We start from the raw sequence: 25,857 nt of genomic DNA on the forward strand, positions 1-25,857 counted from the left end.
TTTCAAAAATACATGTGGCCAACAGGTCGATATCTCCCTGTATAATATGCCCTGACATGCTTAAAGAGTCACTGTTGTATTTTATTTTATTCTTTATTATTATTTTATTTTTTTTATTTTTTTTTGCAGAAATCAATAGTACAGGCGATTTTTAAGAAACTTTGTAATTAGGTTTATTAGGCAAATATGCCGTTATCTGCATTCAAAAAGGCTTTCCCCAGGTCCCCCTTCCCTCCTCTCTGTCATCCACTGCTTATTATCAGGAAATCATGTCTTGTTGCATCAGAGATGCCCCTGTCTGTTCTATGGAGAGGGGAGGGGGGAGGAGTGAGATTAGTCGCCAGCAGAGAACAAAGGATTACACAGTGGGACCTGTGTGAAAGCCAGTATTCAGAGTACAGGGAGGTCAGTGCTGACTTCAGAGGAGATATCCCGGTGATGTAGCTGCAAATTAACTCTTTGTTGTCCTGTTTTGGTGCCTCATCTCCCTCCACCTCTCTCCTCTCCATAGAGAACAATGAAGACAGGGGGGAGAGTTTCAAACTGCTTTTTCATGATAAAAATGCACTTTTTGGCTTATAAAACCAATTACAAAGTTTCTTAAAATCGCCTGTACTATTGATTTTCGCAGTGGATTTCATGATGCGAGTTCCGCAGCGTTATCTGCTGCAATACGCTGTACTGTCATGGCCCACTTAACCCATCAGCTGCCAGGCTTTAGCAAGCGAATACATTACTTGCCCGTGATCTCACCTGCTTCTCTGGCTCCCGGGTCATGACAGCCTGCTCAGCCAATCATTGGTTGCAGCGGGACAGTGCACTGAATGGCTGAGCGGGGCGTCAGAGAGCCAGAGGAGCAGGCGGGAGCGTGGGCAGGTAAAATTATTATTAATATTATTATATCAGTGGCTGCATTCTCGCAGTGGAATGGAAATCCGTTGGGAGAATGTAGAGCCATAGGCCACGACAGTACAGAGTATCGCAGTGGATTTCATTGTGGAACTCGCAGTGGGAAGTCCGCTGCAAGCTTGGCATGTGTAATTTGCACCCTAAAAGGACCCTTAGACAGTGTAAACATAGGGCCCGTTCACACTACGGATTCGGTGCGGAGATACTGCCAGGAACCTCCGCCCGCGGACTACGTGACGAATCCCTCCTGCTATGTCTTTGAATGGGAGGGCTCGCGTGCCTCTGCTCTCCAAGGAAATACAATAAGATACAGAATGTACAGAATAATGGCGCATTTTTCAACACAACTATCTGGGCAAAAACACATTGGTAAATCTGTCCCATTGCCCTCTCTACACTCCATAGGGTCACTGCCATTTTCTCCATGATGAGCAGGAGAATCCTAGCAGTCAATGGACTTTAACTTTTTGTGTTGTTTTTGGCTCCTGGATTCTGCTCTCTGGCTCCTAAAGCTTATAGTATTGTGTCCATCTCTAGTTGTGTGTCGAAATCAAAGGGAGAAGTCACTGTACTGATTAAGGAGTGAATCATGAACCTGGTATAGAGGCCAAACCTCCAAGCTTCTCTTCACCATGAGAACTGTGGACACCAAAAAACTAATGACTCGTCTCCATTGGAGGACTGATTCCAGCATCATTGGCTGCCCCCCCCCCCCTCTTTATTTCTGGAAAATGGGAGTTCATGGCTTATAATCCCCCACATATGTGGTGAGCCCCCGGATGGTGTTACAGTGGTGGGACAGCCGGTCACTTGGTAGATGGAAGTGTGACGCCACTCCTGGGGTGGACGGCCGAGATACAGCCTTAGGGTTTTGTCACGCGACGGCAGTGCATGGGGGGCACACAGGTGTGATGGCACGCCTGCTATAAAGGTGTAAGGCCGGTTGTACCCTTTTCCCCTGTGGTCGGTGTCCTGTCAGGTTGCTACCGGGTCCCTTGGGATAGTGTAGTCACGGATGATGCAGTCACAGGTGGCCAGAGCGGTGTAATGACCCTCCCGAATAGTAGGACCTGCCACCCACAGAAACAGGGGAAATGTCCCAAGGTTGCGGTGTATATGCTGTGTAGTTGGTGGTGAATATTCACAGACTCCGTGGATAACGTTGACTTGATTTACTATTGGCAAATGTGCAACAGGTAATACAGATGAGCTCGGATATACACTACAGCTCCCAGAATGATCCTGTGTGGCTGTGATAAAACTGCAACTCCCTAATGCTCCTCCCCGAACCAGAGACAGATGAGCAGAATGATCCTCCACTCCACCTCCTCCTCATGGGCAGATACAGTGTCATGCTCCAGCGGTAACCGCTCCCCGCAGACCAGATATAGCAGCAGCATAGTCCGGCCCTCCACCGCTCTAACAGACAGTGAACTGGCCCCCTGTGTAAAAAGTTTGGGGACCCCTGCTATACACTGTGGGGGCAGCCAGGAGGCTATACTGTGTGTGGGTGTGTGTGGAGACTATACACAGTGTGGGGACAGCCATTTGGGGACATTTGCCTTCTCTGCCTAGGGCACCAAAACTCTATGGATGGTTGGTCAATACCACCGCCATTGGTGGGACTGGCTGTCATATCTGTAATGGGCATGGCCAACTTTTGTCTCTGTACCTATATAGTCCTTCCCTATATTTATAGAACTGTATAGTCATACCCCCTGAGAGAGGTTCTATTCACTTAAATAAAACTGACCTTGTTTTGGAGAAATGTGGGCAAGAAACGCTCCAAATATATTTTCTATATATATCGTGTATGTGACATTTTGGCTTTGTCATCAGTCATTGCGCCCAGAGGGGGTTTCAGGCCGCTGATCTCTGCCAAGGTTCCCTGTCATTTGCATTTTGCCCACTTGTCAGTGATCTTACAGCCGCATGTCGGTGCCGGGTTGGGATGTCAGATACGATTGATCTGGGATGAGATGCGATTGCTGATGCCAGGTGCCCTGTGCTGAGCTGAAGCGCTGACCGAGCCTCCACATTATTGTAAAATGTCAGTCGTCGTGTAGAAAATAAATTTGCATTTAATGATATGGTCGGAATAACGCAGCCGGATCATTATTAATTTATGAGAATATTGATTTCATCAGTATAGAACAAGTCAGAAATGAGAATCTTTCTCCAACTAGTTGGTGTGTATGGCAGCTTGCCCAGTTGCCTAATGCCAAGCATGGCTTTTAAAGCGGTATTGCAAATATCCAAAAGTATAGCAGTTTCTTAATTGATTTCTTCAGGCATCATCTTCATGTTTTTATTAGAACGGCACCAGTTCCTGCATCACCTCTTTAGCCAATGCAGATTGTTTTACCGCTAGATATCACTTTCATCCAATTCTCCACACTCCATGATCTCTTCTCTTCAGCCTCCTGTGATTTTGTTTTGTTCACTTTGGGTGTTGGTGATGGTTTTCATTTTGACTTTTATTGTAAATGTAAATCCCGTTTTATTCAGTTGATTTCTTACAGTTCTGTCTATAAACGCCATATCCTTTTTATGTATTTTATTAGAACATATTTTTACCCACAGCTCACTGGGAACAACAAACATCTTTTGCTAAATTCTGTTAGGATTCTGCCCTGTAAGTGTTTTATAGTCCTTTCCATTATGTCTCAGTTGACAACACTTAATGGAGAGTGTGTGTATTTGTGTATGTATGTATATGTTATTTATGTATATTAATAATTTAATTTTTTTATTTATTTGTAGTTGAGAAGCTTGGTGCCCCAAAGTTGACATCAGGGCCGCTTCTGCCATGAGGCGGAATGAATATTCCACCTCAGGCGGCAGATTCTGCACCCCTGCAGGGGGCGGCAGACAGCAGCCCTGCAACCGCTCACCTGTCTTGCCGCAGCCGTCCCGTCCCGCCGCCAACACTCACCGCTGTCCCCTGCCGCTCTCCTGCGCCATCAGTCAGCAGCTGTCATCGCCCTCCAGCAAGTCGCGAGTGTTGACGGCAGGACAGGACGGCTGCGGCAGGACAGGTGAGCGGCTGCAGGGCCGGAGTGCCACGAGGGGGGGGTGTGCTAGCGAGGGGCAGCCGTCTGAGGTTTGCCCCAGGCGGTAGAGACCCCAGAATCGGCCCTGGTTGACATGTACAGAGATTTCAGTGGTCAAAACTCAGTAATTGTGTTCTATGCAGTCATCTCTCCTTAGTTCCCTATTAGAGACGGATGGTTGAAGACATACTAGTATAATCTTCAAGACCATGCTAGTTCTTATGAGGCATTGTTATTAATGCAACTTCCGTTCCTGGTAGATATTGGCTGCAATCTCTGTATTTTCTTAATGTCTTACCTTTTAGTCTGGTCAGTGCAATGAACTTAAAGTTGCGTCCATAGCCACAGTCTTGTATATCCTCATAACTTTCCTCTTACCGTCCTTGAAACTTGACCCCTTTCCACTGCTTGGTAGTAACCAGTTGTATTGTCTTGTCTTATCTCGGTCTGAGTCAACTGTGGCTGACAAGTTCAGCACATCGATAATACTGATCAAACAGGGATTACATCACCTAAACCAATGGAAACTGTGGTTTCATGTTACACGTTCAGCAGTGGGACGGTGATGAAACTGGGTAATAGGCTCAAGTATGAGTATATAGCCTATGGCTGTATCTATGTTTTCCAGGACTCCCTGGGGCTGTATCCAACTTCTTTAGCCACCGGTATTCAAATACCAAACAAGTTGCTTCCATTTCAAGACACAAGTGTATAGAATTGATGGGATTTACAATACTGCATGGTTATAGTCCCTGTCAAATGACATTTGCACAGGTCAGGTTACAAAGCATGCCTAAAAAACTCTCCCATCGCTATAAAACATGTTTGCTATTGGAATTTGGTGTTTTCCTAGTTGCTTTGAGTTTATTTTGCCTCTAGTTGGAATGTCTCCTTTGGAGTTACTGTATATAGGAGGTTAAGTTTTCTGTAATATAATAGGTCATTGATGTGTAATAGACTAGCTATTACGGCCTTGTAAAGTTTATATGCGTCGTCATTCATTGAAATCAGCGTGATACATGTTGAGTGTACTCTTCTCAATAATTGTGGCTGTGTTTTTCATCCTGAGCCGCACTTTGCAGGACAAAGTGCCTGAATGTGTAATGCCAGTCCTTTGTGTAGTAGTCGCTCGATAGAATTCTCTGCAACAAAGACACCACATTCCGATCCCTGAGTGGTGAATGTATTTATTGGGCCATCTTCTCAGCAGTCAGTGAGTAAGGGGGGTGCATACCCGCATGTGTATCTGAGTTAGACCGGAAAAACACTGGGGGAGAGTTATCAAACATGGTGTAAAGTGAAACAGGCTCAGTTGCCCCTAGCAACCAATCAGATTCCACCTTTCATTTTCCAAAGAGTCTGTGAGGAATGAAAGGTGGAATCTGATTGGTTGCTAGGGGCAACTGAGCCAGTTTCACTTTACACCATGTTTGATAAATCTCCCCCAGTGACTGTTCCTACTTTTGGAAACTGTGTGAATGAGGCCTAATACCAGTCTGGGACATTCAGTGATTTTTTTTCTGTGCCCCAAAACCTCCCGCTATTTTTTTCTCTGTTATTCATGGAAACTCATTTGTATTTGCATCTGTAATTGTATCCGTTTCTGTAAAATGGGAGTAGTACTAGTTTGCAAAGGTTTGATCCATGCTTTTTACAGATGTCACGGATGTGACATCCGTAAAAAAAAAACGGATCCCATAGACTTCTATTAGTAATCCGTACAGCAATTACAATCGCACTAGAGCATGGATTATGGATCAAAGTTAACACGGACTTTATCATAATGTGCTACAAGTTGAACCGTGATTACAGATCTGCAGTTATGGACAACTATACAGGATGTGTCAATAAGGCCTTAGGGTTATGTCTGATATTGTGCATCCAAGTACATGTGGCTGAGTTGTAATACTGCACAAAACCTGTGTTCAAGAGTGGTGCTGTTTCTGGAAGAGAACTGTGTTTTGTTTTTGTGCTGAATGGGCTCCTAGAACGGCTGCATGTACCTCTTAGCCAAGTCTCCAATGGTGCTAACTGGCCGCCTTGCCTGTCAGTCACCTTGCAGAGCACACTGACAGGACAGAGAGTCGTGAGTATTGCCTAGATGACTAGTTCATGGCTCTCTCCCTGCGTTGTGCGTGAAATTAAAAAGTATTTTACCAGTTTATAATTTTAAAAAAATTATCTGATTTAAAAAAAAACAAAAAAAACACAAAACATTTTACCCTATGGAGCCTGGAACCCCAGACACTATAGGAGACCCGGCTGCAAGGTCTGTGCAGCTGTCCTGGGAGCCCAAATGATGCTGATTGGTTCCCTTTAACTTTATTAACTATTAAATGGGCTACCTAAAACATAGCTGATTTCTTCTAAGAACAGCACCACAGTTGTTAACAGACTGAGTCTGGTATTGCGGCTCAATCCCCTTCAGTGACGAGCTGTCTGAAATGACTGCATTAAAACACAAGAGCAAGCTGGTATTGCAGAATTCTGTAGAGTGACATTCTACTTTTGGCATCTTTTTGGAGGTAGGTTTCCCCTGAAGTTAGAGCTTGGCTTCTTTAAGAAGCCTTAGAATATGACTGAGGATTTAATAAGCCAAACCAGAAACTCTCCCACAGGGTAAAGTTACTCATCTGTACATTGGTGTTTTGTTGCTTCTTGTCAGTACAGAGTGAGGTGCTTTCTGGCTTTCAGAGAGGCCTCGCAATGAGACCAATTAGGGGCAAAAGAGGTCTACAGATGGGTCATCTTAATTTTTGGGAGAATTTCTGGTTTGCCATATTAAATCAAAAGTCAGATTCTATGGCTTCTTTAAAGGGGTAGTGCACCCAAAAAAATTTTCTTTCAAATCAACTGCTGCCATGAAGTGCCAGAGATTTGTAATTTACTTCTATTAAAAAATCTCAAGCCTTCCAGTACTTATCAGCTGCTGTATGCCCAACAGGAAGTTGTATTATTTCCAGTATGGACAGCAGGAGAGGTTTTTTATGAGGATTTGCTCCTGTTTTGGACAGTTCCTGACATGGACAGAGGAGGCAACAGAGAGCACTGTGTCAGACAGAAAAGAAAACACCACTTCCTGCTGGACACACAGCAGCTGATAAGTACTGGAAGACTTGAGATTTTTTAATAGAAGTGAATTACAAATCTCTGGCACTTTATGGCACCAGTTGATTTGAAAGAAAATTTTTTTTGGTGGACTACCCCTTTAAGAGGCAACGTATTGAAGGAAAGCTACGTCCGAAAGGTGGTATCAGCCACTATGCGTATCCTCCCCAGAATTCCCGGAAGAACATGAATGGCCTAGAAGTCTCCATAATCATTATGGCCCCATCCTCAAGGAGTAACAGTAATCTGATTTGCAGTCAGGCCTATGCATTGACACTGATGTGACGAGGATCATCTCTTCTATTTGCTCAGTGTGAAAAGTCTGCAGCTCGTATAATACATGGAGCAGGTATAATGTACGGCCCTGTTTATGATTCCAACATATTCCTTTCACCCTGAGTACATTTCTATTATTTTGGTAACAAACGTGACGTTTCTGTGTTTACACAATAGAGGCAGATTTGTACTTTTCGGTTCATACGTGCTTAAGGGTGAAGTACTGAAAGATGATATAGAGATGTGTGTGTGTGTGTATGTATGTATGTGTGTATGTATATATATATATATATATATATATATATATATATATATATATATATATATATATATATATATATATATATATATACAGTGGTACCTTGGTTTAAGAGTAACTTGGTTTAAGAGCTCGCAGTTTTTCAAAATTGTGACTTGGTTTAAGAGCATTGCTTTGGTTAAGAGCTCCCTGTACTGGGCAGAAGCGCGAGTGGGGGAGGGGCATGGCCTGCACAGGGTGGTCTACAGCCCTGTACTCTGACCCAGGAAGTCTCCCCCACCTTCCAAATCATAGCAGATCCACTTTAGGCTGGGGCTTGCATCAGGGGACAGGACTGTGAAGGTAATCTCTCCATAGCTGTAACCCCTCCCCGGACAGAGAGTGCTGCATGTATGTGCCCACATCTGCCCTGCTCATTCCTTCATGCTCCCTGCAGTCTCTGTCAGCCCTTGTGTTTCCCATCCTCTCCATTACTGTACAGTAACTTATAATATCACATATTCTGCTGTTTCTGAATGTTTGTTTCATCGGTTTATATGTTATTCAGAATAATAAATCATTATATTTGGGGTGTGGAACCAATTGTCTGCATATCAGTGATTTCTTATGGGAAAATTTGCTTTGGTTTAAGAGTGGATTTGGATTACAACCACTGTCCCGGTACGAATTATGCTCGTAATCCAAGTTTATATATATATATTATATATTATATATCCCAAATAGACTTCCAAACGCCTGAACCGTTTGGCACACAGATACATTGGGTGCCCGGGAAGGTTTTAGCAAAGGTCCCATCCCCGCCAGATGTACAGGAGGGGAGGGGGAGGGGGAGGGGAAAGAGCGCCCCATAGAGATGAATTGGAAAATCTCCTCACTGCAAACACAGGTGATATAATTAGCTGCAGCAGACACAGCAGTTGGAGCCTTAGCAACCAATAGGATTACTGCTTTCATTTTCACAGGGAGCAATGGTTGCTAGGGAAGCTGCCTCACAACATCCACAGTAATAACTGGTAGACCCCCTACTCCATCTATACAGTACATGTATATACAGGGCCCCCTACTCCATCTATACAGTACATGTATATACAGGGCCCCCTACTACATCTATACAGTACATGTATATACAGGGCCCCCTACTCCATCTATACAGTACATGTATATACAGGACCCCCTACTCCATCTATACAGTACATGTATATACAGGGCCCCCTACTCCATATATACAGTACATGTATATACAGGACCTCCTACTCCATCTATACAGTACATGTATATACAGGGCCCCCTACTCCATATATACAGTACATGTATATACAGGACCCCCTACTCCATCTATACAGTACATGTATATACAGGACCCCCTACTCCTACTATACAGTACATGTATATACAGGACCCCCTACTCCATCTATACAGTACATGTATATACAGGACCTCCTACTCCATCTATACAGTACATGTATATACAGGGCCCCCTACTCCTACTATACAGTACATGTATATACAGGACCCCCTACTCCAACTATACACTACATGTATATACAGGACCCCCTACTCCAACTATACACTACATGTATATACAGGACCCCCTACTCCATCTATACAGTACATGTATATACAGGGCCCCCTACTCCTACTATACAGTACATGTATATACAGGACCCCCTACTCCAACTATACACTACATGTATATACAGGACCCCCTACTCCATCTATACAGTACATGTATACACAGGGCCCCCTACTCCATCTATACAGTACATGTATATACAGGACCCCCTACTCCATCTATACAGTACATGTATATACAGGACCCCCTACTCCATCTATACAGTACATGTATATACAGGACCCCCTACTCCATCTATACAGTACATGTATATACAGGACCCCCTACTCCATCTATACAGTACATGTATATACAGGACCCCCTACTCCAACTATACAGTACATGTATATACAGGACCACCTACTCCATCTATACAGTACATGTATATACAGGGCCCCATACTCCATCTATACAGTATATGTATACAGGACCCTCTACTTCATCTATACAGTATATGTATATACAGGGCACTACAGGACAGGTATACCAAACTGTGACTGCCACACCAGACCTGACCAATACCGCCATACTGTGCTGGATAACACTGCCATACCAGACCTGACCAATACCGCCATACTGTGACTGGGTAACACTGCCACACCAGACCTGACCAATACCGCCATACTGTGACTGGATAACACCGCTATACCAGACCTGACCAATACCACCATACCGTGACTGGATAACATTGCCACACCAGACCTGACCAATACTACCATACTGTGACTGGGTAACACTGCCACACCAGACCTGACCAATACCGCCATACTGTGCTGGATAACACTGCTATACCAGACCTGACCAATACCGCCATACTGTGACTGGATAACACTGCTATACCAGACCTGACCAATACCGCCATACTGTGGCTGGATAACACTGCCACACCAGACCTGACCAATACCACCATACTGTGACTGGATAACACCGCCATACCAGACCTGACCAATACCGCCATACTGTGACTGGATAACACTGCCACACCAGACCTGACCAATACCACCATACTGTGACTGGATAACACCGCCATACCATACCTGACCAATACCGCCATACTGTGACTGGATAACACCGCTATACCAGACCAATACCGCCATACCCCCCTCGAAAAGACACCAGATTTTCTGGCAAGTCTGAACGGGAGGGTACTGCCTCTCTTCGAGGTGCTACCCTACGCACCAGGCCATGGGTGCCTAATGGTAAATACGACCCTGCAGGTATACAGGACACTGACACTTTATACCCGGGCAGCGCCGGGTACATTTTCTAGTATATATACATATGCCCGCACGTGGTATTGCAGCTTAGCTTTATTGAAGTGAATAGAGCGGAGTTGTAATGCCACACACAACCTGAGGACAGGTGAAGCACTTTTTTGAAAGGAAGCGAGTATAGATAAAAAGCAATTGAATACTTGCGTCACCTTGATTCCCCTATAATAACACTGGTATATGTTCTATGGACACTTAGAATTGGATTCCTGACTATTGTACTTACAAGAGGGAACGACACTATCAGACACATATAGGAACGTGTGTTGCAGGTTAGACTGGGGCAGAGGAAGTAACCCTGGTTTGCACCCTGGTTTCTGAGGCAGGGGCGAAATAACTTTACCATAGGCCCCAGGCTGCTGACCAAGCTTGGGCTCCACCACCCCACTGTAACTATGGCGGCACTAGTGTGGTGTTCATAGTATAGAATAGATAATGTCATGATGCCCTGATTTGTGCAAAATTGCAGTGTAAAATCAGCAGTTTTTTTTTTTTGGCTAATCATGGCAGAACTGTAGCCAGAAGACAATACACCACTGAAAGTATAAATCTTTTTGGGTGGCCATGGGCATCACCTGGAGCTCAGAGCCCCGGGCTACCACCCGAAACACACCTATTATGATCCGCTACTGTTCTCAGGTCATGGTTCACATAGTCATGGACTGTTGGCACTGGTTCTGGGGTACCTGACAGATCTTACAACTTTGGGGAAAGTGCACATATGGCAAATTATCCACTAAAGGTCCCCGTACACCTTTATTAACTGACGTCCGTAATCTCCCCCAACCGTCCTCCCTATACACGGGAATGTTCGGCATGGCTGAGCGTTCCTCTTTTCTCTATGGGGAAGATAGGGGTCAGTCGCAGTAAGAGAGCTCTAGCTGCAGCTTCTCTCCAGAAACAAAGGGGCCAGGTAGTGATTTTTCATCACACCTGACTCCCTAGCTTTACTGAAATCATCTGTCGGTGGTTGTTTGAGAGAGCGGCTCAGAGCGCCATACACTTTAGACGGCTGTACCTGCCATTTGTGGTGGGTTTGTCGTCAATCTAAAGTCTGAGGTGTAAGGGAGCCATAACAGTCCAGGCCCACCAACTCAAAGTGATGTCCATCTGTGTGTCAGCCATAGTGCGGTGAGCGGACTGTCCAACGCTTAATACTGGCCTCCATTGTGTGTTTTTATAGGTGACATTACATGTAAAAGCATGACCCTGGTCTCATGGTTATCCGAGCATGTTGATGGGAAAATGTATTTGCCCAGATGATTCAACAGGTTATTGATATGCCCTATGATGGCTGATATTAATCTCTGGAATAGTCAACAATAAGCAGGAAATAACTTCTATGCTGAGTGTGCTGTGTGCCATGTGCAGAGATTACTGAGCTGTGAGAGGGAGGAGGGAGGAGCTGAGCTGTTCTCTTGATTATGTTGCAAGTCTCTGTTACCTGTAAAATGGGGTTCCATATTGATGGCCTGTCCTCAGCGTATCACAGTGGCATAGCATTGGCTAGCAGCACCTAGGGCAGGGATAGGGAACCTTGGCTCTCCAGTTGTTGCAGAACTACAACTCCCATTGTGCCTGGACAGCCAAAGCTAAAGCTTTGGCTGTCCAGGCACGATGGGAGTTGTAGTTTTGCAACAGCGGAGAGCCAAGGTTGCACACCCCAGACCTAGGGAGAGGCAAAGTATTGTATTCAGCCCCACATGGCCTGTGAATGTAAGAGAGCAGCGATTTATACAGTGTATGCATTTTCTGTATGTTATAGGTTTGGGATTTAAAGTGAATGTTAAAAATGCCGCCTGGTTCCCGCGCGCTATGCACTGGAGGTGGGTCCACTGGGTAATAGGACCCCTAGAATCAAGTCTGGCCATGTCACTGCATAGAGTGGGCAAGTGCACATGAAAAAAACTGCGCAGATAACCGGAACTGGGCAGCGTTTTGAAAAATCAACTGTGCCAGCGACAATCAGGCAGTAAAAAAAAAAAAAAAAAATTTCACTACTCGAACAATACTTCCACACCAGAAAAATATTTTACTGCAGTGACCAAATAATACCACTGTAGTGACACTGAATTATAAAAAAAACACTGTACCCAGACCAATATCCCCCATACTGTCCATATAATGACATGATGCATGAGCTTTGCAGACAGTATAAGGGTTTACACTGCAGTTACATCCAGTGACTCACAGGGGGCATCTTCTTGAGCCATTCTTTCCTTTTCTTCTCTATCTGGCTTAGAAAAGTACGAATGATAGATTTTCCTTCTAACCGTAACGGATAACAAATTAGGTCATACATGCAGTCATACACATGGGGGAATGGAAGGGTTTACATGTGAGATCATAATGAATATAATAAATATTGTATCCAATACAACCAAACAGGATTAATGGGCCGTATAACAGTGACAAATCTCCAGCAATACGAGCAGCTCCTGATAGAACTGTATCCAGAGAACGGCTTCAAGGGCTCATATGGTTTTATATTTTTATATACATGTAATATATTTTCTGTTACTTTCTACCCTGCTTCAATTATTGAACACAGGTTGGTTGCCCCCCCCCCCCTTATTAGCCATCAGTAGACAGAACCCTTAGGGTCAATTTACACAAAAAGATTATTTGACAGATTATCTGCCAAAGATTTGAAGCTAAACCCAGAAACAGACTATAAACAGAGATCAGGTCATAAAGGAAAGCCTGAGATTTCTCCTCTTTTGTAACCTATTCCTGGCTTTGGCTTCAAATCTTTGGCAGATAATCTGTCAGATAATCTTTCTGTGTAAATTTGAGCGATTTTTAACGATGAACGATCGCAAACGAGATTATTTATCGTTAACCTGAAATCGTTCACCATATTACACAGAACGATGGTCGTTAGTTACGATTGTTACTACAATCGTTATTGCGATCGTTACTATGAACGTTTATTCCTTCTGATCCCAGCAAAACAATGAACAATGTGCAATTACACTGAACGATTAGTGAAAAAACACAGAACTTGAACGAACGTGGAATTACAGCGAACAATTAACGATAATTTTAGGTTTAGAATGAAATTAACGATCAACGACATACCAACGATTTTTCGAGCATTGCCTGCAATTACACAGAACGATTATTGTTTAAATTTGAACGATATAGCGATTTTTCGCACGATAATTGGCCCGTGTAATAGGGCCCTTTATAATATAAAGTATAAACCATTATAATCTCCCCTCTTTAGTAGATTCCCCCAGTAAATATTCCCACCCCCTTCCCAGGATGTGCCTAGTATGTCCCCATGGGCACATTCAGAGGCAGAGGCCTAATACATGGCTTGTCCTGGGCTATAGAGACTGATGAGAATACACCATTCCAGCAGGTCTACTACCTGGACCAAGCTCTGGCTGCTGTAACCTAAAGGGCCATCGGCAGGAGAGGGAGAGAGAAAGATAGCAGGATCCTTTAACTTCCTACCTGCTTGTACCCATATACCGCCATTTACATGGGATGTCCAGGAACGCTCCTAACTGACTAACCTCACGTATGACTATTAGATGTTGCTTCCTCTTGGCAGCAGTACATAGATGATTTAATGGCATTTGGCTGCGGTCCCATCAGTGTTTGCAGAGGTAATGTGCTTTATAACCTCCAAACGACTTCAAAGAGCGCATGCAAATGGTGTGTGCAACCCGGAAATAGCAGCATGGAGTCACACCTGGGTGCATCCTCCGGAATCAACATTGTATCATCATGCACTCCTATCTGGCAACGTAATACTAAATACACTGACTCATAATAGGTGTCCTTTAGGCCAAGCTGGTATTTTTAACACTTTAATAAGACAGGGATGGGGAGCCTTCGGCTATCTAGCTGTTACAAAACTACAATTCCCACCATGCCTGGACAGACTTTTTTTTTTTTTTTTTTTTTTTTTCCTAAGAAGCTTGTTACATATCCTTTTTATTACTGTGTTTAATGACCGATGCATAAATCCATGTAGAGTAGGCTCCCCCTAGTGGTGGCCTAATGCAGAAAGAATTGTTTTGTTTAAAGGGGCACTTTCATCCCCAAAAAAGTTTCACATTTTTACAAGCAATATGAGACTATGTAGTAGTAATAATATTAATCTTAATAATAAAGGGTGGCTTGTTTTCTTATACAATTTAAAAAATGATCTTTTGTAAACTTGATTTGTAATTAACTTCTATTAAAAAATCTCTAGTCCAGTACTTACCAGCTGCTGTATGTACTACAAGAAGTGATGTATTCTTTCCAGTCTGACACATTGCTCTCTGCTGCCACCTCTGTCCATGACAGGAACTGTCCAGAGCAGTAGTAAATCCCCATAGAAAACCTCTCCTGTTCTGGACAGTTCCTGTCATGGAGGGGGCAGCAGAGAGCGCTGGAAAGAATGCACCACTGCCTGCATCCTGCAGCAGCTTATAAGTACTGGAAGACTTGATATTTTTTTAATAGAAGCAATTTACAAATCCATATAACTTTCTGGTACCAGTTGATTTAAAAGAAAACATTTTTCACTGAAGTTCCCCTTTTCAACAAATCCTGCTTGATTTTTCTTTAGGGTAGCTTCACACACCGCATCGCACCGGATTTTATGTTGTGGATCCGCAGCGGATTTGATCTAAATAACTGAACACAGCATCAAATCTGCACCATGAAATCTGATGCAGATCCTGTACGTGTGAATGCACCCTAAAGCAAATTCAGTTGATTTGAGTTCCCCTTTAACATTTGCTGTTTGAGCATCTATCAAACCAGTAAAGGCCTGCAAGGGGAAATTCCGACTTTATATTGTTTACAGTGTGTGTATATATATATATATATATATATATATATATATATATATATATATATATATAATATTATATTGAGCTGATGCCATTGAGATCAATGTGCTCTCCATATTGACTACAAGTGCTGGTGCCCCTGATTTAGGTGTACACTTCTACACTTAGAGGGACTGTATCATTAGAAAATGACTAGGGGAGATTTTCAAAAAAAAATCTGTGAGGAATGAAAAGTGTAATCTGATTGGTTGCTAGGGGCAACTAAGACAATTCTACTTTACACCAGTTTCATAAATCTCCCCCCTATTGTTTAATCAACTTTATGTATATTTTCCCCTCTAGTTTTCCATTTTCCAATAAGCGTACAGTTCCTAACCCATTCATAGGACTAGGGTCTGGACCAGACTATTGGGTGTATGTCTATGGGTCTTTCTGTATCTAAATGCTGTTAAATCAACTCTGAAAAGATGGCTGCCCAATATAATGTACAAAAAAACATTTTCAATTGGAAAATAGAAACCAAATAGAATAAAAACCTGTTTTAGTATCTGTCTATAATTGTGTAATGTGGCGGGCTGTAAGTGTCCTTTATAGGCACACATTTTTACAGTATGTGTTACTGTATTTCTGATATAGCATCATATTCATGAACCAGGAGGCTTATTGTTTAGATTCGAACGATTTAACGATAATCTGAACGATAATCGTCCCGTGGAATAGAGCCCTTGGGATGAGCAAACACATGAGATTGTCTTCTACCTGATCTTACATCTGTAGTCTATAGGATATGGAACAGCCTCCACTTAATCCCTTATGTTTTCTTCTTTTTCCTCAGGTCTCTATAATGTATCTGAACAGCACGTAGCCACCTTTGGCTCATACAGGAGATGTAATTGAGGACCTGGCACAGCCATTTTCGCCTGTGGTTGAAGAAATCAGAAACCATGGCGCGTTCTAAATCCAATGGATCCCATTATGCCCTTACTGCCATTGGAGTGGGCCTACTGGTGCTTGGCGTGGTCATGGCAGTATGGAACCTTGTCCCGGGCTTTGGGAGCCATGACAATCCTACCCCGTCCCAGGGTAACACCAGCACGCCAGAGAACAATGTGGACATTACTGTGAAGAGTAAGACCTTCTCCGTAGCCTATGTGCTGGTGGGATCCGGCATTGCTCTGCTTCTATTGGCCATATGCTTAAGCATACGCAACAAACGCAAGCGTCGCTCGAGTATGGAGGACCAACAAGTCGCCCAGCGAGAAGCAAACCGCCCAGCGATGGATAAGTGAGTACATGCTTATCCATGATGGGGGTCTACAGCCTGGGAGAGTCAAAGTGAGCTGATCCCCCACCATGAGTGAGACCAGGACTAACCTGTATAGTCTCTCTGGGCATCTCACATATAGCCCAAAACTCCAGACGGTGACCACCATGTATTTTGTTTATTGATGAAGTGGAGATACTGGCTACACTGTTCTATACTGTGAATAATGGCATCTTATCAGGTCAGTAGGTCCCTGTGGATATATTCAGCACATGCGTCGGATGGATAATCGTCTGAGTCGGGCTGATTCGGGCAATTATTGCTCCGTGTAACAGAGACACTTATCATCAGCTGATCGCTTCTTTAGAACCAGACCTAAAATGGCTGACGATTAAACAAACAGTTAATACATTGCCTCGCCACGCTCCCGGTTTTCTCCTTAGCTCTGCATGCTTCCCTGCACCATGTGCTGCAGCTTCAGAGCCGGTCTCTGAGCTAACAGGCCGCTCAGCTATTCTGCGGGGGTACCAGCCAGAGACCACTCCGAAGCTGCAGCCGCGGGACTGGAAAGCATGCAGAGCGCAGGAGAACACCGGGAACATGACTGTTTGGGCTAGGGTTGCACGAACATCACTAATGATGTCTGTGCAGCCCTTGCTAAATGATTATCGGACAGTGTACAAGGCCCAGTTAAAGAGCACCTATCTATCAGATTGGCACTCATTTACAATATTAATCAGGCCACAGTTGGTGCATGTTATAGTACCCGAAAACTTTTCTTCTTTTTATTTTTTTTCCAATGTTCCAATTCTCCTACATTGTAGCCTGTTGTTTTTTTAGTCACTTTATGAGAACAGTCTTGCGCTGGTATCTCCTGATCTCGTGCACATTCTGATGCTGCAGGTGACGACTCGTCCTTTATTACCTTATATCTGCTGTTACCCAGGTGGAGGCGGCGTGCAGAGACTTGTGTGGGAACCAGCAGTACAACATAGCTAGAACATAGACCTTTCATATAGAAACACCAGCTAGATACTACGGTATTACTAAAAAAAAAGATATTAACAAGCTGAGATACAGAGTTTGATACATACGTAAAGGTTCGCAGACCACCTTATGTATCTAGAAAAGGAGCAAATGCACCAGCTCATAACTGTATACTGTGTTTGTTTGTTTTTGTGGGACTCAATGACAATTTTATGGTATACAAAGGCCTGCTTTTAAGTGTAAATATACCCTTAAAGGGGTCTGGAATGTAATGCATGTGCTTGTGCTGGGCCTCGCTTTTGCCTCTGTGCTGCATGGTGTGGGGCGTGCCCTTTGCCTCTGTAACAATGATAAGAAGATTCGATGCAGGGATCAAACAATTCCATAAGACATATAACACAACGTATTTCAAAGCTGTACCGGTCTCCTCTTCAGGGGAATGTAGTAACAAAGATGAGGCCGGTACAGCTTCAAAATGCGTAGGGTTTTATGTCTTTTATGGAATAAATTGTGCCCTGCATTGGATCTTATTGACCGGTGCCCGATCTGAAGAGCGTTCTGGCGCTATCCTGTTGTGGAGTACACAGGAGAAGCTGCAGTCCAGTTTGTCTCACTTTTGATTATTATAATGCTGCGGAGTCCTATGCCTCCATCTTTGCCCTACAATCCGAGCTGAGAGTCTCCGGTGTGTTATCTGCACGATTTGGTCTTATTCTATGAGTTTTTTTCTGCACCATAGAGCGCTGTCTATTTTTATCTACATGTATGTGACTGGTACATGAGCACTGGTAGATTTAAGGAGTAACTGACAGTGACCCATTGTAAATAAAGTTTTTATGTTAAACATGTTTTCTAAGAATATTTTGTGACTTAAAAAAAAAAAAAATTCCATTTTACCACCTTTATCAGGGGTAGGGAATCTTGGCCCTCCAGCTGTTGTAAAACCACAATTCCCATCATGCCTGGACAGCCAAAGCTTTAGCCCCTGACCCTTTATTATAAAATAATCCTGAGATCTGTGATCTGTTTCCTATATTGGTCTGATAGGCATTGCTTCCACCTAGCCAGAATCCTGCTCCACACTGATGAGGGGCAACACCCTGAAACAGCTGTATTTTGATGGTTACCTGGCCTTGGTTTTTCCCTTGACTTACAGGGCCACTTAATATGGTGGTTTTGGTGGTTTCTCTACAGGGGCCACCCCTTGGCTGGGTCCTCCCCGGAGGGATATCTGGCTAGTCCTGTGTTTCAAGGCTCTTAAATAAGGCTCCACTGGCTCTTCTTTTGCATATTTAAGTTTCCCAGGGGCAATGCACCTAGTATTGTGCTGCATTGAGTGCTTTAACTAGCAGCTGGCAGCGTTATTTTTGGCTGGTCTCCCTGAGATCAGTGATCTGTTTCTCTTTTAAAATAATCCTGATATCTTGCAGTTTTTAGGTAATTATACACCACTTCCTGCAGGACACACAGCAGCTGAAAGCTACTAGAAGAATAGAGATTTTTTAATATAATTAAATCACAAATCTCTGGCGCTAGTTAATTAAAAGAAAACCTTTTTTGGTGAACTACCCTTTCACATTGGGGCTTACTGTTCTGTCCTGTTATGAGGAGCAGGCTGCTGGAAAGTTACTGAAAACTGTAGCAGCTCAGCCTCCCCCTCCCCTATAGAGTGACACCTGCACCGATCACACAGGACACTTACAAACCTGCCACATAAAAAGAATAGAGTTTGGAGATGTTCATTGTGTCTATATCCATGGGGCTTGCTGTAAAGCGTGTCCCTAAATGCTTTTAAAAAAATGCAAGATGGCTGCCCCCATAATAATGTATAAAAAGTGAAACTAAATTTACAATCAGAAACTGGGGTCAGGTTTAGAAAAAAAAAGGATGTTTCTGTGTTCATTTCTAATCGGTAATAAAGAACTTTGGGGGAGATTTATCAAACATGATTTAAAGTGAAACTGGCTCAGTTGCCCCTAGCAACCAATCAGATTCCTCCTTTCATTCCTCACAGACAGGTGGAATCTGATTGGTTGCTAGGGGCAACTGAGCCAGTTTTACTTTACACCATGTTTAATAAATCTCCCCCTTTAAGTTTCCCTTTAAGAATGTAACAATAAACAAGGATGAGTGGCACTAACGGTATAAGTCCATGGTAAAAGGCCAGGCTCCCGGTGCAAACAAGAGGCAAGACTCTGGTGGTGCGAACTGTGGCAAAACAGTCATATGTAGAAATATTTAGAAGTGAAAGGAGAAACAGTTGCACTCACCGCTCCGGTCTTCTTAATTCTTTATTCTTTACATGAAAACATATAGTGCGGACATATCAGGGAGCAGACGCTAAAAAACAGAGTGGTGACAGCTTGTTTCGCGCTCAACGGCGCTTCTACAGACCTCCCCTCTGTCTGTAGAAGCGCCGTTGAGCGCGAAACAAGCTGTCACCACTCTGTTTTTTAGCGTCTGCTCACTGATATGTCCGCACTATATGTTTTCCATGTTTTTATGTAAAGAATAAAGAATTAAGAAGACCGGAGCGGTGAGTGCAACTTTTTCTCCTTTCACTTCTAAATATTTCCCTTTAAGAATGAATGGCAGCCCTACCTTTCATAGAGGAGAATGGCATACAGAATATAAAGTTTTGCGCTCTCTGTGTGAAGGAGCAGCCTGAAGTGCACTGTGCGAAGGCACCAGAGACTGGCAGCGGCAGATTCCATTAACACGGAGATAATCGGCCATTTAATTTGTATCCTGACACTTATCTTTTGTATTTCTTAATAATAGGAGCCGGTTTTCTCTCTCCCGGAAAGGGAGCTGATGTCTCGCTGAGCCCGGCTAGAGATTGAACAAAATAAGTAGAGCACATAATGGCCCCGAGACCCATTGATTTCCCTGCTATTGTGACGAAGCGTCTTGTGGACGGGATTGCAGCTTTTCTGCCTCCCTGAATAGAGAAAAGCAATGGCCAGTAAGTGAGACTCTTGGCGCTAAATGTGAAGACTCCCGGCGCACTGGGTGTACAGATCAATAATGCTGCCCCCTGCTGTCTGATGATAGAACTTAGGTCGGAGAATCACAGATTGGTTCCACAATATAGGAAAACTTCAATACGAGCAGATAGTCCTGTGACCCGCCATCTTTTCTGGCTATAAAGTACCATGAAAGAGACAAAGGCCCAAAACTGAGAAGTAAGAAAGTAGCAAAGTAGGAGTGAAATCCCTGAGACACCCCCCCCCCCCCCCCGCCCCTCCAAAAAAATCTTTTTTTCCAATCAAGCTCCAAAAGAGTCCGCACTGGGCTGCAGTATGCATGCCTTCTCCCTCCCCTACCCTTCTCTGCCCTCCAATGATTGATGGCTTGCAGCACTGAGCCTTGTACATCAGTCATGAAGGGCAGAGTAAGCCATAATGTTGTAACCTGGCAAGCAGCCATCAGCTAAGGCGTCCTTCACACATCTGTATTTTGTGTGACCTGTGTCAGGGGGAAGAGGGTGAGCTCTATTTTCCATTGTGAACAATCTGATCCTGTCTTTATCTATACACCATCACCTTTCACTCTAACCGCCTTTGATGATAAGGAGGACACTGCCAGAAGGTGATCTGTACAGAACAGGTAGTATCTGCTTGTTGCTAAGCCTAGGAGCCAAAGTGCGTCCAAGCAGGATGGGAATTGTAGTTTTGCAACAGCTGGAGGGCCGCAGGTTGTGGTGTGACCTAGGGGCCCTATTCCACCGGACGATTATTGTTCAGATTATCGTTAAATCGTTCGAATCTAAACGATAATCTTTTGGTTGAAATGCAGTTAACGATTAACGACCAAAAGAGAAATCGTTGATCGCTTTATAAGACCTGGACCTATTTTTATCATTGCTCATTCGCAAAACGTTCGCAAATCATTCGCATTGAATAAGACATCGTTCGGTCGTTTGCAATAGATACGAACGCAATAGCGAATAAATAGCGAAGAAAAAACTATCGCAATTACGATCATAAGTAACGATTATCGTTCCATGGAAATGAGTGAACGTTTTCAGGTCTTTCGCAATAGCGGTCGTTTGAGATCGTTAACGATTATGCAAACGATAATCGTCCGGTGAAATAGGGCTCTAAGGCTGGGTTCACACTGCATCTCTTCTGTCCATTTGATCTATTTTTATCATTCCAAGAAAGCTTTATTGAATTGTCAGAGGAATATCACACAAAGTGTGGGCAGAAGATTGACACAAGCAAATACTCGCATCATAAACATAACAGTAGACCAAGAACGTGGTCATGTAAGATATGTAATAATCATATGGTGCAGCATATGTCAATGAAATAGACAGCATCAGGATGTAGGGAAGGGTAGACAGGGGGGTAGGGGAGAGTAGAAAGGGGGGCAGAAGAGGTTATTGACGGAAAGAGGGGCCCACGGGGGAGAGGGGGACTACTCGCACACCGCGGGGGGGGGGGGGGGGGTTAGTAGGATTCAGCTGGTAAGAGATCGGTACTGTGGGGAGGAAAGGAAGGAGAGCCAGGGACCCCAGGTGGCAGTATATTTAGAGACATCAGGAGGGGAGATAGCTAGCAGGTCTTCCATGTGCTGTATATGGGTAACCTCGGCGAACCACTCCTCCAGGGTCGGTGGGTCCACAGATTTCCAGTGTCTGGGGATGATGGTTTTGGCCGCCTGTATCAGATGACGGGCCAAGGACTTCTTGAATTTGGACTGCGCCATAGAGAACATAAAGAGCAGGACGGCTTCGGGGGTATGGGGCACTGCCACCCCCGTGATGTCTGCTATGGTTTGAAGTACCACGGACCAGAAGGACGTAAGGCGGGGGCATCCCCACCAGATGTGAGTCATGGTACCTTCGCCCACCCCACACCGCCAGCAAGTGTCAGGGACTGAGGGGAACCATCTATGGAGAGATGTGGGGACCCTATACCACCGAGTTAAGATCTTATAACAAGTTTCTTGCGCTTTAGTAGCAATTGTGGCTTTATGGGTCAAGTAGAAACACTTGGCCCACTGGGGCTCTGTGAATTGTTTTCCCAGCTCCAGCTCCCACGCTATACAGAAGTGAGGTGGAGTCTGAGACCGGGCAGAGATCATCAGTCCATAGATGGTGGAGATTGCATGCGGGGGGCACTTGCGTGAGAGGCACAGTTTTTCAAAGTCCGTGGGTGGGCGGTGCAACTGTGTGCCCTGTGAGATGGTCTGATGGAAATGTCGCAGTTGGATATACTCAAAAGGGGCTCGTCTGGAGGGAGGGGCTTCCCCTAGAATGGAGGCTAAGGGTTTCAGAGAGCCTCCCGTGAGGACATGGATGAAGCGCAGCGGGGAAGTTTTAGTGTGGCCGAGGAAGGGGGTAGGCGAAGAAGCCGGTGTGAAGTGCGGATGGTCAGTGACGGGTAATAGTGGGCCCGCACGGTCCACTAAAGAGTCCGTAGGACGCGGTGTGAAGATAGTGGCCAAAGTATGTCGCGAGGAGAAGGAGAGTGTCAGCGGGTCAGAAGGGGACCAGGTCCAAGGGAGGGTGGAGAGGGCCTTGGGGCATATGTCCTGTGCCAGGCGCACCCATAGTTTTAGTTCTCTATTATGCACTATGTCCAGCAATTTAGCGTAGGCGCAGGAGAGATAGTAAAGTCGGCAATCGGGAAGGCCAGTACCCCCAAGGGGTTTGGGCCTAGAGAGCAACTGCCGATTGAGTCTGGGGCGCCTGTTGGCCCATACAAAGGCCCCAAAGCACCTCTGGATCTGGTGCCAGTAGGAGGTGGGGATGAGTACGGGTATGGTTTGCAAGAGGTAGAGAAGCCTAGGTAGTAGGGTCATTTTGATAATGCTAATGCGCCCGAACCAGGAAAACTCGCCTCTATCCCAGGTCGTTAAGTCAGTGCGAAACCGGGCAAGAAGGGGCTGGAAGTTGGCGGCAAAGAGGGCGGAGAGGTCGGGGGGTATTTTGATACCTAAATAGGTGATTCCTCCTGCAGGCCAGGCAAACGGAAAGGAGGTGCGCAGACTGGACACAACCGAGTCTGAGAGGGAGACATTAAGGGCCTCGGATTTACTAAGGTTGATCTTGTAGTTCATTTGATCTATTTTTAAATGGTTGCATGTCAGCCATGTTTTTGTGTATGCTTCAAAAAACAGTTTTGATCCTTTTTTGATCGCCTGCCACTCATTTTCAAGAGTGTTTGAACATAGCCTTTCTGTGTTTTCTAACCACTCCTGGTTTTGGTTGAAAAATACTGAGCAAAAATACTTTGTGTGAACATAGCTTTAGAGTCTGCGCTCCTGGTAGCCCTACTGTGGGGGCATATGCTAAATAGAATGCATCGGCTGAGGTGTATGATGGTATAAAGAGATTTCCAGCAATTTACGGACACTTGGGCACGGCAGGCTTGTGGGTTAATGTCATAGGGAACCTATGTAGAGAAGCTTGGAGGCCTCAGAAAATGTTTCTGTAGCCGCTGATCTGTTAGCCGGATGGATGTAAATGAGCCAGGACATTTATTTACTCCAGCAAGTTTGTGATGAGGGGAATTAATGGTGATGTTCCCGACACCGTGAACTGTCTCCTCGCTGCTGTCAAAGGCCATTGAATGGATTATGGGGATTTAGTTTTTCTGTCAAGATTTCTCGTCCTTTGGGATTGTATCAGGGGGCCCAATAGTACAGGTGGTCTGGAGCACTATGGACTGGGACCAATGTGATCATCTAAAGTGTTGTTTCCCATGTGGCCGAGGAGTCCCCTCAGGTATTGGGGTTCAGGTGTGACCTCTTCTTCTGCTCTATCTATAGATACACCTCTGGTTTCAAGGGACACATGGCTCAGACCACAGAGGGTTTGTTTGTAGTCTGTTGCTATGGAGACACACTGGGTCTGCATCAGTGCTGTATACACAAAATCTCTTTTTAGGTAAGACTGGATTGTTACAGTAATCTCTGCTATACCAAATTCTAGTGGATTTATTTTGTCTTGTAAATGGTGTTTGGATTCTCCCCGGAAAATTCTTCGACTCTGGACTGTCTCATTTCAGACCTCTCTGGGGGAATCTTTACACTCGGAGAGCAGAATATGTTTTACAAACCTAAATGAATGGACAGCTAACTTATTGGTAAATCTTACTGTAGATTCACACAGTTGTACTTAAAGGGGTGCTCCAGCAAAGGGCCCCTTACAATTTTTTTGCTATGGGGCCCCGTGAATCCTAGCTACCCCCCTGGATTTGTAATTTACTTGTCAAGTTGGGGAGTGAAGTGCTTAGCCGAATGCTTCTCCCAGCTCTATCTAATGATTGTTCTGTACACCCAGATTCCAGTATTCCCTGACTGACGTGAACGGAGCTGAGTTGTAATACCACACCCAACCTGAGGACAGGGGTGTTGCTTTTTACGGAAGAAAACAGACCTGTTCTTTTCTCATGTATAACCTGGATAACTCCATTCAACAACAGCAATTAGATTCTGAAAACTGAGTTGACACTAAGTATATGAGAAGATTGAAGAATTTTCAGTTTTTATGGTGCGTTCACACCTACAGGATCTGCAGCTGATTTTCTGCAGCAGATTTCAGTTAAATAACTGAACACAGCATCAGATTTGATGCTGTGTTCAGTTATTTAACTGAAATCTGCTGCAGAAAATCAGCTGCAGATCCTGTAGGTGTGAACGCACCCTTACAATGAATACACTTTACTGGAGGCGGACGGCCCCCTTTAAGTGTTCATCTTCATTTGTTGTAGTGGCTGACTGTCAGTGTAGAGGAGGATAAGTGATTATAAATCATGGATATATAGTGGCGGGGTTGTTCTTGGCGCTCTTGCTTGCTGTCTATCATTCTGTCAGCAGACAGTTAGGTTGGCGAGTACAAAATCCTCCGAGCTGTACAATAAAAGGTCATCTGATGGGGAACAAAAGCTGAGAGTAAACCAATATTTGAAAAACTGTGCACGTGGTGGTGGTCATGTCCTGCAGATGGCGACCTGGAACACTGAACTCCAACACCTTAGTGCTGTGCAACAATGTCTGAATAAGGGAGTTGGGAGCAGGGGTAGCTATAAAGCAGGTTACTCTATACTGACATCTCTGTCCGAGACAGGAACTGTCCAGAGTAGTAGGGGATTTCTATGGGGATTTGCTGCTGCTCTGGACAGTTCCTGACATGGACAGAGAAGGCAGCAGAGCACTGTTTCAGACTGAAAAGAAAACATTACTTCCTGCAGGACATACAGCAGCTGATACATACTGGAAGACTGGTGATTTTTAAAAAGAAGCTATATAACTTTCTTAAACCAGTTGATGTGAAAGAAAAAGCTTTCTGCCGGAGTACCCCTTTAAATT

The 25,857-nt window shown here is 44.4% G+C and overlaps 1 protein-coding gene across 2 annotated transcripts in view; it reads left to right on the forward strand.

The window, feature by feature from the left end:
• The window catches only part of TMEM51 (transmembrane protein 51), a 50,846-nt gene that overhangs the window by 23,130 nt on the left and 1,859 nt on the right, over window positions 1-25,857 (forward strand). For both annotated transcript variants that reach the window (XM_069948088.1, XM_069948087.1), the window contains exon 2: window positions 16,120-16,569. In XM_069948088.1, the coding sequence (XP_069804189.1) occupies window positions 16,229-16,569 (341 nt within the window). In that variant the 5' untranslated portion in view covers window positions 16,120-16,228. The remainder of the gene's footprint in view (window positions 1-16,119; window positions 16,570-25,857) is intronic.

This window comes from Dendropsophus ebraccatus, chromosome 12 (assembly GCF_027789765.1).
Source record: "Dendropsophus ebraccatus isolate aDenEbr1 chromosome 12, aDenEbr1.pat, whole genome shotgun sequence".
NCBI lineage: Eukaryota > Metazoa > Chordata > Amphibia > Anura > Hylidae > Dendropsophus > Dendropsophus ebraccatus.